General features: G+C 51.1%; 2 protein-coding genes across 2 annotated transcripts in view; one reads left to right on the top strand and one right to left on the bottom strand.

The window, feature by feature from the left end:
- Nucleotides 1-1,464: 1,464 nt before the first annotated feature.
- Nucleotides 1,465-16,491, bottom strand: AIFM1 (apoptosis inducing factor mitochondria associated 1). The gene is made up of 16 exons (XM_027662358.1): nt 16,459-16,491; nt 14,314-14,441; nt 12,544-12,634; nt 11,791-11,897; nt 11,534-11,664; nt 10,885-10,975; nt 10,051-10,135; nt 8,998-9,074; nt 8,048-8,156; nt 7,296-7,403; nt 6,411-6,499; nt 6,190-6,330; nt 5,528-5,670; nt 3,471-3,595; nt 2,781-2,977; nt 1,465-1,684 (listed from the first exon to the last, which is right to left on the bottom strand). Exons 2-16 carry the CDS (start codon nt 14,398-14,400, stop codon nt 1,613-1,615), a joined length of 1,653 nt encoding a protein of 550 aa, XP_027518159.1. The 5' UTR covers nt 14,401-14,441; nt 16,459-16,491; the 3' UTR covers nt 1,465-1,612.
- MARS2 (methionyl-tRNA synthetase 2, mitochondrial) overlaps nt 15,463-16,506 on the top strand; it is a 4,616-nt gene continuing 3,572 nt past the window's right edge. Inside the window, exon 1 of the mRNA XM_027662361.1 lies at nt 15,463-15,772. Within this exon, the coding sequence (XP_027518162.1) occupies nt 15,757-15,772 (16 nt within the window). The 5' untranslated portion in view covers nt 15,463-15,756. The remainder of the gene's footprint in view (nt 15,773-16,506) is intronic.

Here is a 16,506-nt window from a genome sequence, read left to right on the forward strand (position 1 = left end):
CCGGGGAGGAGCCCACAAGGAGCAGGGGGATGCCCAAGAGAGAGCTGTAAACCCATGAGAAGGCTGTGCTGGAGCAGGGTCCTCGCAGGGACCTGCAGACCCATGGAGAGAGAAGCCCACACTGGAGAGGTTTGCTGGTAAGACTTGTCACCTTGTAGGGGACTTGTGCTAGTGAAGTTCCTGAAGGACTGACCCCATGGAAAGGGACCCACACTGGAGCAGTTCATGGAGAATTTCTCCTGTGGGAGGGACTCCACCCTGGAGTAGGGGAAGGATTCCAACTCCTCTCCACAAGCAGAGGCAGAAACAACATGTTTTGAACTGACCATGACCCCCCTTCCCAACACCCTGCGCTGCAGGGAAGGAGGGAAAGCCTGGGAAGGAGAGAGAAATGTGGGGAAAATGTTCTTAAGATTTGTTTTACTCGTCATCATCCTGTTCTGATTGCGATGGGTAACTTATTTCCCCAAGTCAGAGTCTGAATCACCTTGAGTGACCTCTCCCTGTCCTTAACTCATGAACCTTCTGTTGCATTTTCTCTGCCCTGTCCAGCAGTGGAGGGAAGTGATGGTGCAGCTTTGGTGGGTACCTGGCATCTGGCCAGGGTCAAACCACCACACCAGGGAAATGCCCATGCCCAGAACTGGGTGGAACTGGGCACGGGGCAGCACCCCCACACCCCATTCCGCTCACAGAGCAGCCCCTTCCACCACAGTGGGTCCCTCACAGCTGCTCTTGGCACCTTTTGGGAGCGTGTGGGGTTCCCCCCCCGCAGCCTGGACAGCAGAGCAGCGGCACCTCCTCGGAGCTGACACCACCCAGGTGGTGGAATGTTCAGTTCAGGCCCAGGGAGCTCTTTGGCTCCTCCAGGTGTGCCAGGGCTCCTGTGGGATGTAGGTGTCACAGGGCTCCTGTGGGATGTAGGTGTCACGAGATGGCTGCTCTGTGGGACAGTGCAGCTCCGCCCCTGCCCTTCCCAGCCCTGTCCTCAGAGCCCAAGTGGCATCTGGTGCCAGCTCTTGTCACACCTGTATTCCCTCACCCAGGTAACCTGTGCCTGGGGACCAGCAGTGACACCCTGGGCATAGTGGGGAGGGGATCACCAAACATGGATCGTGTGATGTGGTGCCTGGGAAGGATCCCAATGGCAGCAGCTTTCCCTGCAGGCTCTCCAAGCTCGGTGTTGTGGGCAAAGCCAGCTGTGGGGACACAGGGTGTGAGCTGGGGCTGTCCAGCTGCAGGCAGACACGGGCACTGTGGAGTGAGGACCACAGAGCCCCAGACAGCTGGAGCACCTGAGGCACGGGAGGGGCTGAAGCCCTGCCAACTCCCAGCTGGGAATCACTGCAAGGAAAGAGGAAGCTCTGCAGGCTTCTCCAAGGTTGATACAAGGGAAAACTGAGCCCAGTTGGCAGCACAGTCCCCTTTCCTCACCAGCCAGGCAGCGGTGCAGGAAGAAGCAGGTAACTAGAACAATCTGACTTTATTGGTGCAAACACTGGGCTCAGGTGAGTGGAATATTCCCAAGTGCTCCAAGGAAGCTGTCCAAGGTGAAGGGATGCACACAGCCAGCAGCCCCCTCACTCCTAGTGCCATGTTCCCCTTACAGAGTTCAGTCTTCGTGGATGTTGAAGAGCTTTGCTACTTCATTGAGGTCCTCGTGCTCCTCCCCGTCTTTGATGATCTGGAGGAAGGAGAAGGCATTAAATCCTGCACATCCTATAAACAGCCAGTGCTGCAGGACTGTCACAGCCAATGCCAGGAATTCCTTGGATCCTCTCTGAAGCACCAGACTGAGACAGCCACAACAGAACAGCACTTTCTGCACCCAGATTCACATGGGACTCTTAAACATACCAGCACCTGCCTACAGGAACAGCTGGAAAACCAACCTCCCTGTCCCTGTGGGATTTGTTTCTGGGTTTCCCTTTACAGCTGGGGAGAACAAGTGTCTTCAAAAAGTGATTCAGTTCTGTGAAGGTAGCCTGGCACTGTCTCAGAGCCACAATACCTGGCTTGAACCTGCAGCTTTTAGACAAGATGAAGAGGCCAAGGACTCTGCACATTCAGATTTAGGGGAAAGGCTGCTAAGGGAAGGAAGGAAAGAAGGAAAGGATCTCCCTTCCATGGGGATGGGAGAAGCAATAGGTTTTAACTGCATCATAAAGGATTCAGATTAGATAACAAAAACTTCTACCACGAATAGTTCGTTTTGGGAGAGATCACCTGGGGATAGTGTGGGATCACTCTCATAGTTTAAACTACTGAAATTTTCCAGAGGTGTTAAAACCTGACCTCGGCCTGGCTGAGCTGATCTGTGAGGATTGAGACAGACCACGGGGGTGGAGACACACTGAGCACCTCTCAGGGCTGTCCCAGCCCTGACTCTGCGGCTGCTTCTGGGACAATGATGTTTGAGACTGTTTCAGGCACTTGGACATTGGACAAAGCAGCACAAAGATGGGACATTTCACTTATGCTCCATCACCATGATTCCAGCCTCTACTTATCATAGGCCTAGAATTTCAGCCATGCCAAGGCAAGGCTTGGAGCATACACTTGATTTATTTCCGTAAAAATTTTGCACACACATGTAAAAAAGCACAAGGACAGCTCCCCTAATTCACCCAGGACAGGGTGAACTGGATACTGCCCAGCTCTGCGTCAGACCGAGCATCTGCATTTATTTATCCTCACTTTGGACTGGCAGATTGATTTTTCCACAAGGAAATCCCTGCTCTGTCAAACCCCACTGCCCATCATCCTCGTCCTGCACTGACCTTCCGAGCAATGGGCATCCTGTTGAAGATGTTCCACAACACGATTCCCACCACGACTTTATCCCTGAGGTAGAAAATGACACCTTTGCCGTAATCTTCTCCTTGCTTCGGGACTTGAGGTGTCGGTGAAGAGCTTTGAGAGATGTGAACTTCCGAGGCTTCCGCTTCCGTTTCGCTCTCGGATCGAATTCCAGTCCCTAAGGCAGAGACATGAGGTGTCACACACCCAGGGCAGGACATGTGATGACAAGAACAGACTCAAGAGCTGTGTCCCCGAAAAGTTAAGTTTCATTAACACAAGGATGAAACAATCCCAACTTGGAGCACAACACCGACAATTCCTGACTTCCACCCCCAAGTGCCTAGGACAGAAAAGCCTGCTTCCTCCAGGCAGTGAATACAAAGCAAATGTGCTTGGATCTTCAGTCCCTGTTGTCCCAAACTGATCATTTTATTGCTGTGGAGGAGATCAAGCTTCACTGGGAAAGTCTGCATGTTGGTGGATGAGTTACCTGATGGCTTCTTGGAGGAATGCTGTGGTTTAATCACATTTTAATATCAAACCCAGCCTTTAAAGGTTGGTCTAGAAAGGGAGTAGCAGATTGCTGACTCCTTGTGCTCTCAGAGGTCAGACTGACTGCGTGTGCCCACACCAACACCTGCAGGCTCCCCAGCACACCTGGGCCTTACCTGACTGCTCTGTCGCGCTTTTCGGCGTGTCCTTCGCCGTCGCTTTCGCGAAGACTCCGACTGTTGGCAAACTGCTGTCCACGAGGCCAATGGCTTCGTACCCCACGTTGGGGCCCAGATCACTCCTAGGAATCAAGTGGAAATAAAGTAATTTGTAGCACTAGTGAGACAAATCCAAGGCAATTCCATCCATCCATCCTTACTGCCGGCGTGGTGTGGGCGATCGCGGACGCAGAGTGACTGACACACCGTGTCTGCTCTGCATACAGAGGTGGAACAAGGAGTCAAGACACAGCAAGTCCAAGGCCAACAGCTTCAGAAATAACAGTTCACTGACCAAAATTCTGAAATCCTTCAAGGCTGCTTCCTGGGTGGCAGCTTCTGGCAATGGCTGTTATCCACACCAGGCTTGGGAGCACGGACAATTATTTAGTGCATGTTTCAGAGAGTATTTAAAAACTAAAGAGAAGAACACTTTGTCCTAACACCTCCTTGCACTGGGCACCTGGATCTGAACCGGGGTGCTGTTAGGAGACAAAGCAGCTGTGGTTTGGGACCTGTAAGTACCAGGTGTCTCAAGTGTTCCCCAGGATGCTGAGGGAACAGATGCACCACAAAACAGTTTGGATCTATGTACATCACGACCTTCCCAGCCAGAATCCTCCAGCACAGACTGGGGTTGCTGCAAGGAACACCAATAACATGCCAGCTGACCAGAGCAGGCTTCCAGCAGTGATCAGTCAGAGCTCAGGAAGGATCGTAGAGTGGTTTGGGTTGGGAGAGACCTGAAAGCTCATCTCATTCCATGCTCCTGCCATGGGCAGGGACACCTTCCACTAGACCAGATTGCTCCAAGTCCCGTCCAGCCTGGCCTTGGACACTTCCAGGGACTGGGCAGCCACAGCTTCTCTGGGCAACCTGTGCCAGGGCCTCCCCACCCTCACAGGGAAGGATTTCTTGTGTATATCCAACCTAAATTTCCCCTCAGTCAGTCTGAAGACACATTCCGCCTTGCCTTGTCACTCCGGTTCCTAACTGAAAAGTCCCTCTCCAGCTTCCTTGTAGCCCCTTCAGATGCTGGAAGGCTGCTATGGGGTCCTGAACATCCTGACAAAGTGCACAAGGAGTTCCTGCCATTTCCCAGCTTTTCAGCACAGGAGAAGGAAGGCTGGCAAAGCCCAGAGTGACACCTGCCAACAAACGGGGCTGCAACTCACAGCCCTCCTTCACCTGCATCTGGTTGTGGCCAAGAGCATCCTGAGGAAAAACACACCTGGGAAATGGATGTTTCTGTGTCCTTGGCTGCACTCCATGATCTCTGAGGTTTTTCCCAACCTCAGTTATTCTCTGGTTCTATGTTTCTTATTTAAAAGTGAGAAATGCTCTGGGCCCACAACCCAGGCAGGACAGACCAAGAGTTCAGGTAAATGACAGCAGGTCATAAATACCTATTTTTGAAGGGATTTCTCTGAGAAAACTAAAACTCTTTTCCCTATATTTAAAATCCTGTTAAATTGACCTTGAACCAACAGCCTTTGGGATTTTAACTTTTTGTGAAGTTTGTTCCATTTTGTTTCGCTTTGTTTCAAAAAGAACTTCAGGAAGTTCTTATACCTCTCTCTGGAAAACAGCCTTTCAGGTACACCTGGATGCAGCAATGCTTTGCCACTAAAGCATCAGTTCAGCAACACAACTGAAAGCAACAGATTGTGCTGGTGAACATCACATACTCGTAACAGAAAAGCTGCTGCTAAATTCCACCTGTAAATCAGCCTGCTCTGAGGACAGGGCTGCTCTTTATTGCTTCTTGCTCTGCAGAATGGGACTATGACAAACTGGAACCTACAGGAAGGATAAACACTTCGGAGAGGTGAGGGCAGAGCAGCAAATGCTCAAACACCTCCCCCTCCCTGGGCTCTGAGAACATGAAGCTGTACAAGGCGTTTGCTGAGGTGGTTTCACTGCTCTTGGGAAACACACACTTCCCAAGGTGCATCTTGTCCGAGCTCCTGCAACATGGCCAAACAAGGAACCCCAGAGGAAGAAAGGAACGTTACCAGAACATGGACTGGTGCCAGTAGGGCTTTGCAGCTCCAGTCATGTTTTCTCCAGCCAGTCTCCCGCTCACCACGGCGTGATCGTGGTGCTCCACACGTCTGCGGCCCAGTTTGATGTCGTAGAAACAGGCAGCATCCCCTGCCTTAAAGAGAATCACCCAGTGAGCACCAAACACTGACAGCCACAGCTTCGATTAGTGCCCAAAGAAATGCTGGGGAGAGAACAAGCAGAACAAGGAACTGCGTTTTTCTGACAAGCCCCAAACACCACCACTACCTCGTCCCACTCCCTGGGCCACACAACTCCCAGTTTCTCGGCATTTTTTCACCAGTCTTTGGGAAAATAAGGCAGCATGAGGTACGTTTTCCAGAGGAATCAAAAAGTCACAACGCCCACCAAGGGACTCTTACGCAAGCAAGCGATCCAGGCTATCTTTAGGTTACCCCAACTCCTCTTACACAGCATAAATATTCCAAACTCGCCGTGGTTACCACGGCAACAAGGCGGCTGCGATGCCTGACCAGGCTCTGGGCCTGCGCTACAACTGCTCTCCTTACTCCTTACTCGCTCTTTTTCACCTCACCCCAGTGCACCAGCCCCACAGCTTCGTGTGTCCCGAGCTGCTGCATCAGCACAGCCAGAGAGCTGTGCCCACACTCACCACCCAGATGTTGGAGCGTGCCTGCAGCTCCGCGTTCACCCGGAACCCCCCGAAGTCCGAGTCCACCTCCAGCCCCGCCGACTTGGCCAGTTCCACGTTAGGCTCCAGCCCTACTGCAGCCACAATGTGATCTGTCTCCACCTGTTTGGGAATTCGTAGTTAGGATCTTCATTCCCTCCACGCCCCTCCAAGCTTTACCCTCTCCCTGCTTTTCCATTTACCTTCCGGCCATCCTTCAGTTGAATCACCAGCCGGTTGCCAGAGACAGAGACAGACTTGACCACAGCATTGGGCAGGACGTTGACCCCCTCTGGAAACAAGCACAGGACACCTCAGTGTCTGCTCAGGGCTGGGCAGATCCCACCTGGAGCAGGTGGTTGGTGCAGACAGATTCCAGGCGAGGAACCAAGACAGAGACCTCCTAAGCTGTGCCAGTACAGCTTGGAGGGAAGCACGAGGAGAAATCCAGATAGAAAGTCTGAGGGAGCTGCTTGAATGACAATCCAAAGTAAACGTTGTATGTGATAACAAGGTCACATCCAAAAGAATTCCCCAAAACAGGTGTTCAGGAACTAAGGACACTGGATTACCTATTGCTGTGCCTCAGCCAGACCCAGAGGTCTGACAAGGCAGCTTTCAAAAAGGAAAGCAACTCAGACCTGTGGGTTATCAGGCCCTGCAATCCCCACTCAGATGATATTCCTCCTCCCTCTATTCTGCTCCACTTCCCAACACATAGGAATATTCTGCACTTAACACAGCAAATGCAAAAAGGTGTCTTGGATCTTACTGGTTTTAGCAGCTAAACACTACAGCTCCTGGCCTGACCCAGGTGTGTGCGTGGGCATAGGGACCACTCCAGGGAGCAACAGCCACAGGGAAAGCCTCACTGGCATCAGCAAGCCTGTTGGCTCAGCTTTCCCAGAGGAACTGCCAAGAAGCCAGGGATTCATGGCAGCTCTGTTCTGCCTGAGCTGCCTGAACTGCAACTTCCTCTGCGCTGCACCTGGGCCACCTTGCAGAGCCCAGGGACAGAACAGAGCTGGATGTCACCAGCAAGAGCTGCACAGCAGCCACCGGCCCACCCCCCTGCTCTGCAGCTTCACCTCTCCTGACTTTCTCTGTGGTCCAGTTGCTCAGGTATTCGGGCAGGACTTTGCCCATATTGCCGTTCTCTGGAAACAGCTGGATCACCTCCAGGCCTCGGGTTCGTGCTGGAAGGGAAGCACAGAGCAGTGGGATAGAGAGCAGCAGCACAGATGTGAGGACACACATGCCTGACTTTACACAAGGAGCTTGACAGAAGTTTCCAAATCTGAGAGTTCTGGCTCCCAGACTTTCTCTGGGAGTCACAAAGTGACTGTTTCACATACACACCTGCAAACTCTAGATAACAGCCTTTTAGGTAAAATGCTTGGTATTTTGGAGAAAACATAGAAAAATTATCAAAAAGTCACTCCTTGCACAGTGGCAGAATCCAGCTGTTCACTACCACAGAATCATGGAGTGCTTTGGGTTGGAAGGGATCTTAAAGATCGTCCAGTTCCAACCCCGAAATCCTACTCTGAAGGTGGCTTTGAGCACAGAGAACAAATGTGATTTTTTAGAGGGTGGAGTAATTTTGCAGCATGCACTGGCCTGCAGAGCTCCCACCTCTGTGGTCAGGGGCTGCTGGGCAGTTAATGAGGGAGAAACTGAGAAAATCTTGGCCTCGCAGCCAACAAAACCCATGTGATTTCAGTTTCCTTCAGGCAAACACAAAGTCTGTGCAAAAACTGAGCAGTTGGGAGTGAAAAGAAGTTTCTAAAATCACACTGCTTCCACTCAGTGTCTGTCACAGCTGAGGATACACACTCACCTCTCCTTCCCAGAGCACAGGCCAGCTCACTGCCAAGGAAACCACCACCAATAATTGTGATGGACCTGACTTCTCTTGAAATCTTCTCCAGGTTTCGGAAGTCCTCGATCTGAAAGAATATTTACCCCCATTTCAAATCCTCTCTAACAGGAATGGCAGCAGAAGGCATTTGTCTCCAATTTCTCCCTTTGAAATAAGAATGACTCTCTCCCCAGCTTAGAAAAGGAGATGTGTTGCTCCTTCCTCCTGTTTGCCTGTCGCACAGAAAAACCTCCCTGGATTCCTTGTGTCTGTGCAAGCTTTTACCTGACCAGGAAATCTCAAATTCCTGCATTTCCCCTGAATTTCAAGGGCAATTACAGTAAAACTTCTAAACTCAAATGTCCTGCAGCACAACCAGTATAACAAGGATGCAACAGCTCACATCATCCATCCTTCCTTTCCAGTTAAGCAGACCAGACCTCAGGGGGAGTCCAGCACAGAACAGAAGATTCTCATATGCCTTCTTACTCCTGATCAATTCCCTGAACTAGACTAAGGAGAAGGTTACATTTTCAAGAAAAGTGGAGTTTGCCAACAAAAAGCAACTCTATAGCAGACCTTAGAAGATCACTGACCATCTTCCAAGGCTTTTATTCACTTTGGAAGCTGCAGCAAAGTCATATAAGAGGGAAACTTGAAAAAAAAACAAACCTAAAATCCCATAATCCCATGTATTATGACAGCTCTCAGGCCTCAGGCCAGCAGGTGAGTGGTTGAGCAGACTCTACCCTGGTTTCCTGCCTGGGAAAAGGAATGAACCACCAATCCACTCCTGGGCACCAGCTGAGAGAAGCAGTGCCAAGGCAAGGCTGTCCTGGCCAGAGCAGAAGAATTTAAAAGCTGAAAGCAGTGGTAGTGGCTCTGATTTATTCAGTCTTGCCCCAGGACTGGCAGCACCTGGAGATTACCTTTCGGAACAGCGTCAGCCTTTTCTGTACGTCCTTTCCTGCTCTTTCAATGGCAGGCAGGTTCCTTGGGGTTCCCCCTGAGGACAAGGAGGGAGAGAAGAGAGACCAGTGACACCAGGGTCATGGCACTGGCTATCCAGACAGGGCAAAGCTGCCTTGGATCCCCACTGTGCTTTCCAAACTGCTGCAGTATGCTCCATCCCTGCTGCTGACCTGTGTGAGCAGCGGGTGACCCCACACCCACACCCTGCCCCACTGCCTGGAGACAGCCAGTGCCACCTGAACTGCTCTAGAAATGCTGGAGCCGATGCTGGAGCAATGCTCTGCCCAAGCAAGAGCTGCTGGTTCTGCTTTGCTGCTGCCACACAGGCAGGATTTGAAGAGATTGGTCTGTACAGGAGCTCCTTCCAGGGAAGTCACATTTTCCTCCTTCCTACCCTTCACAGGGCAAAACTTTGGAAGTCCCAGAAAAGCAAGGCAGGTGCAAAAGCCAACAGCACAGCTGGCTGCATGACTGTCCTCTGTGTGACTGCTCTCCCAAGGGTTTGCACTTGTCAGACAGAACCACAGAGTCATGGAATGGTTTGGGTTGGGAGGGACCTTAAAGCCCATCTAGTTCCACCCCCTGCCATGGGCAGGGACACCTTCCACTAGCCCAGGTTGCTCCAAGTCCTGTCCAACTTGGCCTTGAACAATTCCAGGGACGGAACAGCCACAGCTTCTCTGGGCAACGTGTGCCAGGGCCTCCCCACCCTCACAGGGAAGAATTTCTCCCAATATCCCATCTAACCCTGCCCTCTGGCAGTGGGAAGCCATTCCTCCTTGTCCTGTCACTCCAGGTCCTTGTCCAAAGTCCCTCTCCAGCTCTCTTGGAGCCCCTTTAGGCACTGGAAGAGTCTTTAAGAGGTCTCTCCAGAGCCTTCTCTTCTTCAGCTCTCCCAGCCTGTCTCCACAAGAGAGGTGCTCTAGAGAATTTATCTCTAGCTAAATGCCACCGTAACAAAAAGCCTGGCACAAGACAAGGAACAAGAGAATAAAACCTCAAAGTCTTACCAGTGGCAATGAGACATTTGTCGTAGGTTATCTGGGTCCCATCACTGAGCTTCACTGTGTTCCCTCTAACATCCATATGTACAACCTGCAGGATTAACCAAGCCAAGCTCAAGCTGCTGTGCACTGTGGCTGTTTGAGTTAAACTGCATGCACTACTGATCAGAGATGCAAACCTGGAATTAACAGTTTCCCACCTTTAAGTTTAGGGGCAGGGGGGTAGGAAGTGGGAAGGGAGATGACTGGAAGTGGGAATTAAGACAACTTCTGTGGGAGTCACCACAGCTCAGACTGATCTTCCCAGGGTCTGAGTCTGAAATGGGCTCAGACACAGCACAGCTCAGCAGGAAGAGGAGTCACTGACATCTTATCACAGCAACATACAAAAAACTGAGGACATGAGTATAGTAGAAGGCTCACCTTAAATTTCTCCACCTTCCTGCTGCTTCTGCACATTGCTCCTGGCCACCTTATCACCCACTACCTGGATCACTGTGCTCTCCTCACCTCACCCTCCGGCCAACACAGCCCAGTTCCTCTTTGTCACACCTCGTCTCTAAGCTCTACATATTCTTGTCCCATGCCCAGACTCCAGACCCATCCTTCTCTCTTCTTCATCATCTTCCCTCAGCTCACTGCTATTCCTCTTGGCTTCTCCTGTTTTCAAACTTAACACTTAAGATTGGCATAACCTCTGCTCCATCACACTTTTCCTAAACTTGTACACATCCCCCTTCCCAGCCAACGCTCCCTGCACCTCCAGGGGTTCAGTACCAGCCTAGAGCCCAGGCTCTGCTTGGGAAAAGCTGTAGGAACAACAACCAGTGCCGTACTCACCTTCTTGCCACACAGAACTGCCACCCCACCATTTTCCACAGAGGGCAGGTCCTGGACAGGCACGTAGAATGACGGTGGCTGGAAATAGATACTGAGAAAAGCTCCATTACCAAACGGGTTCCACTTGCTCTGAGATACCAGAGATCCAGCTATTCAGCAATTCCAATAAGACAAAGACAACTCTGGGCATCCATAACAAGCTTCAGAACTCTTATTTATCTATTCTTAAGAATCAGGGTCTTCACACTGTTGAAATTCAAGGGTTTTGGATCACAGAATCACAGAATTGGTCAGGCTGGAAAAAACCTTTAAGATCATCAAGTCCAACCATCAAGTAAGGGTTAATCACAGATGTTACAAGGATCAGACGTGATCCAGTGTCCCTGGAGCTCTGTTCTAACCCACGGAGCTTCACCTTTATTAACTTATTTCACAGGATTCCCAGAATGGGACATGTCTAAGGGAATCACAGCAAGGTTCAAGAGCTATCAAGTACAGAGCAGACTCAGGTGGGAAGCAGAGCTCCTCAGGCCCTGCCAGCACCAACACACCTACAATGGCTTGTGGTTCTCTCCCAAGAACTCTTTGATCATTGCCACCCTGTCACTAAACACTCTCCTTCAGCCTTGTCACCTGCAGTGCCACATACCTCCTCTCCTTGCCATTCCACTGCTTGAACCGCAAAGTCTCTGTCACATTGGGATCATCGGAAAACCACAGCTCTTTGGAAAGAGGTGGACGCATGTAGGGCAGGGCAGGATCTTCAGACACAATCAGCACCTGTAATTGGTCAGGAAACACATCAGCTGGAGCAGTGGCAGGCAAATGGCAACACACACAGAGGCTCTGGAGCGAGCACAGCGTTCAGCCGCCCACAGGCCTGCTCTGGAGCGGGACAGCTCTTACCCGGGCTCCGGGGTCACGGGCACGGATGGATCTGGCAGCAGCAAAAGCAGCAGTTCCTCCACCGATGAGCAGGAAAGGGACATGGGATGGGACCTTGACAGGAGCGCCTGGAGACGCAGGTGACAGAGGGGACACCTTACTGCAAACACTCAGGGAAAGTGGGTCTCACCAGGGGCCTTCCACATCCTGACTTCCTTTGGCTAATTGTCCTCCAAATACCTTCCACCCTCGCTGATGCTTCCCCCAAAGAACCACACTGATGCTTCCCCCAAAGCTGGCTCCCTGCAGAAACCAGCCAGATTTCATCAAACTGTTTTTTTCTAAGCAAGACCAAAAACTCTGCACTGGCCAACCAGGGAACAGTTGATAAGAAAGGGAAGTTCCCAAAAAGGCCGAGGCACACATTTCTGTAATTGTATTAAAGGAGACCACTTTTGAGTTCCTGTAGAAGGCACCTCCTACCACAGGCTGGTCCTCTTCCTCTGCTGTCCAGGGAAAGAGGCCCCTTGGAATCACAATGTCCTTGTCAGACTGCACAAAGGTAAAAGCCAAAAGCAGGGCTCGCTCTTTTCTCTTTTTATCACAGAAGGAATAACCAGCAGAAATCAGCCCGAGGAGACACCCTACTTCACCCTCGGGATTGTCATGTAAAAAAGTCTGGTTCTGGGTCATGGAGAGCCAGCGCCATCTCTGTGCTGGGAAGTCACAGGCTGAGAACAGAGCCGACCCCAGAACCAGCAGGTTGGTACCCACCGGACGCAGAGGATTCGTCGTCTTGGGGTCGCGTAATCGACGAGACCCGGCTGGTGAATCGCTCCTTGTTGTCCTTCAATGTTTTGTACACCTGGAGACAGACAGGAGATACTGACCTTGTACACCTTACAGAACCAAGGCACCATCCTGCTCCAACCCCCTGACAGGTTTTTGTCCATCCCACGTGCTGGAAAAGCCATCTGCTTTTAGTTAAAACACACAGACCACAATACACCTCGCTGGACAAGATGCCCGTTGGGACTGTGCTCAGAAAATTACCTGCTTTGCCCCTGGTCTGATGAGCCTTGGATGCCTGGCTGCTTCCCAGAAGCAATGAACCTTCCTGTAGGTGTTTGGCTGCAAACCTGTTCCAAGAGGAACCAGCTCCAGAGCAGGAAATGCAGCCAAACCAACCCCAAGGCCACGTGTAAGCCGGGCCACGACACAAGGCTGCAAAATGGAAGACGAATCCAAAGAAAAAGCATCTCCCAGCTTCCCAAGCGCAGAGCAGCCGGGCAGAGCCAACAACCTGAGTGGCTTTCTCTAGGCCAGGTGTTAGAGGCATGGTGGTGGCAGTGGTGACACCCCTGATCTCAGCAGTGCCTTCAGCTACGGGAGCAGGGCTGCTCCAGGTAACAGCCTTTGGACACGGAATCTCTTCCAGCTGAATGCTCACCTGTTTATTTGACTGTGAAAATTCAGGATACAGCAGGTACAGTTTAGTGGTACTGACAAAGAGGGAACATCTCTTACGTCATGTTAACCTCCAACAAGAACTGGTAATGGAGAGGAGCTGGACACTGGGAGTGCTGGGAGCAGGTGAGAGTCCAGTGTTTGCCCCCATAGCTAACAAATTAGAGGGAAGCAAACCTTCTTTTTAAGGCAAAACCCAGCCTTGCTAATAATCTCTAGCATTTGTACAACATCAAATTTCATTTGCCAACTCCCACAAGTTGGTGTTTTATAGCAAATAGTCTCAAATAAAAATGGAGGAATTTAATGCCAGGCACAAAAAACCATCATGGGCAGACAAAAGCCTGTCCAGGGAACTGGAGTAATGTCAAAAATTTCAGAAACAAGAATTTGTCAGTGTTGAACAGAATTCAAGAGAATGGTATTTTTAAAGCCTTTTGCTTAAAGACAGAAAAGCCAAGGTTAACAAACCACCTCTGTCTTTGCAAGCAGAACCAGGAAGGTTTTAAGCGAGTCCAAAGGGCAGCATACTGCAAATTAAACCTATCCCTTAGGAAAAACCACAAGCAAAACATCAGATGAGGCCTTCAGGACAAATATTTCCAACGGGACAATGTCAACTTCTTTCTAGTCAGAAACACAGCTGTACTTTGCCAGATCATGGGGTGATATTTCAGTGCTCTTCCCCAAAGAAATCATAACACTGGACAAGTTTTCTTACCATCAGCACACCTATATTTAGTTATTATTTCCTTTTCAGCATACTGACATTACTGACACCATGATAGGTGCATTGATTAATGAACTAGTGCCTTTCTGATGGTTACAAATCAAAGGTGGCCGGTTTGGTTTAGATTTACTTAAAGTGGAAAGGTTAATTCTCCACTGAGAACTGCACTGCCTGAGAATATCAAATTTATAACCTTAAATTATTTGGCAGTGCCCCCTTGAAAATTAATACCTGAGGCCGGGGAGCACAAAGAGGGTTTGAAGTGAAGGGTAACTTAGTGGGAGGTACAGACAGGTGCCCTCCCTCCACCCTCCTACCCAATAAACACGTTTTTTGAAGCATCTTACATAAGCTCCTGTCCCAGTGACTGTTCCTCCCACTATTAAGTATAACAAGAGGTTGCTGCCAGCTTTGCCAGGAACACCTGAAGACATCAGGGATCTAGAAGGGCATCTTAGTGGATGGCAATGCAAAACTGCAGGTGAAGACAGGCAATGGAAGAGAAGAAGGAAAGAGCTGTATATTAGGAAAGATTCTTGATTAAACAGGCCTTAGGAAGAGCAGAGTGGGCTTTGTAATTTCAGCTACCTTGGCTGCCAAAAAAAAAAGGGCAGAAGGGCACAGGAAAGAATTAAATTTAAAGGCAATAGGAAAAAAATTTTCCTCCGTGCACTGTTTTAAACTTTTTTTTCCCCTTTCCCAGGACTTTCTTTAGGAGAAAATCGGGATTTGGAACTTTTAATGAATATGATCCTCTAAGAGAAAGAAGCTGGAAACACAGATTTGTTTGATGTAAATTTGGGATCCATCCACTCCCAGGTAATGCTGCTACTCTTCAGCTCTCTGGGAGTGTCATTTACTCTCTAAGTCGGGCTGAAAACCCGTATTCTTCTCATGTAAGACATCAATGCTCACAAATTGGGAGTTGATTTGGTATCCTTAAAGAAATTAAACAAATGTTCTGAACTGAGATTTGGCAAGGAAAGGTTTGCTTTGGTATCAAATCCCACACATGAAAACAGACAGAGCTGTGTTTGGTCATAACAGAAGAAACCCAAGAGTGCCTTTAAGGTAAAAAAAACCCTGACAGGTAACTGAAATTACAGTTAAAAACCAAGTAATCACAAGAAGTTAATTTCCAGTTAGCTCCCCTTAAAGTTTTCTGGAGGAGGAAACAGAGACAAAGCTACAGAGATCAAAAGCTGAGTAAAGAGAGCTGGGATACAGAAAACGCTCGACAGGAGAGATGGATTGTGGCTTCTTCCCAAGGAACCACCTTTCTACTTACATAGGTACCTGCTCCTAAGGTGGTCAAGCCCACAATAAAGGCAAAAAACTTATTACTGCCTTTTTCCCCGGGCACGCCTGTCTGCACTTGTCTGCTCAGCTGCAGGTCTGGGGGCACATTCCAGCGCTGCAACAAGGTGCCTAAGGGACACAATTTATTGGAGAAAACAACACAAAAACACTGTCAACACAAAGGTACGCCCAGAAATTGAGAGACTTAAGTCATTTCTGAAACCAAACAAGTTCCTTGTTTGGAAAATGGGGCACCACATCTGAGCGACCGCAGGGAATTTATCCCGTGCCACAACAACGTGCTCCAGGCAGCCGTGGATATGAAAACATCTGTAGGATCAAGGAGTAACTGAGCTAATTAACAGCAGGAGCATCTCCAGGCAGCTGAAAAGGCTGCCTGCAGCTGGAGCCTGCGGCCACACAGGCCTGGGAGAGCACAGAGACGTGCGCTGGTGGTTCCCACACCTCCTCCAGGCCTCTCCTGTCCGAGGATGCACCTGGCTCCAGGTAACCTCGCCGGGGTGAGCAGCAGGGATGGTCACAGCGGCACGAACCCCCCTCCCTGCCCACAGAGCTCATTCCACCGGGGTCAACCACCAGCAGGACACAGCCGGCACAAAGCACGTCCCCCGTGGAACCGAGCAGATCCAGGGGCAGGCACCTCCCGGCACACAAGGAGCACACCCGGCTGAGCAGCTACGCGGCGTTTTGTTCCACTGTGGCCTGACCACGGCCCGCCCCTCCACGGAGTTGATTCCCCCCTGGAGCGACGGCGGGGACGGCTCCGAGCCCCGCTCACGGCAGGGCCGATGCTCCCAGGAGAGGTCTGGGGTCTGTCCCTCCCTCCCCACCTCCCGCGGCGGACACCCGAACCCGCCCCGGCTCTGCCCAAACGCGCTTATTTGTAACAAAACCCGCGGCCACCCGAATGGCGACCAAGCAGCCGCAGGTCACTCGCGGTGTCCCAAGCACGGTTTTCCCTCCCGCTCCCGGGGCATCCCGTTGGATCCGGGCAGGGCCGCGCCCGCGCCCTCCCGGCCCGGTGCCCTCCGGTGCCACTCCCGGGGCCGCAGGGGAGGGACGGCGCTTCCCGACCCGCGCGCGGGATGAAGCGGCGGCAGCGGAGGGGATCGCGCCCGCCGCCCCCCCCGTGCCCGTGCCCGTGCCCGTGCCCCCCGGGTGCCGACACTGACCCGCCTGTGCGCGCCCTCGCGGCGGCGGGGGGCGCAGGGCGCGCGCCA

Source organism: Corapipo altera, unplaced genomic scaffold, assembly GCF_003945725.1.
Source record: "Corapipo altera isolate COAL_440 unplaced genomic scaffold, ASM394572v1 326, whole genome shotgun sequence".
In the NCBI taxonomy this organism is placed as follows: Eukaryota; Metazoa; Chordata; class Aves; order Passeriformes; family Pipridae; genus Corapipo; species Corapipo altera.

Bases quoted from the DNA above. Each gene is read 5' to 3' on its own strand.
- AIFM1 (XM_027662358.1), bottom strand. From the start codon at position 14,400: ATGTCTTCAGGTGTTCCTGGCAAAGCTGGCAGCAACCTCTTGTTATAC. The intron at 11,898-12,543 runs GTGGGTACCAAC...CTGCGTCTCCAG, and splicing joins CGACGAATCCTCTGCGTCCG to GCGCTCCTGTCAAGGTCCCA. The intron at 8,157-8,997 runs GTAATCTCCAGG...ATATTCTTTCAG, and splicing joins GGCTGACGCTGTTCCGAAAG to ATCGAGGACTTCCGAAACCT.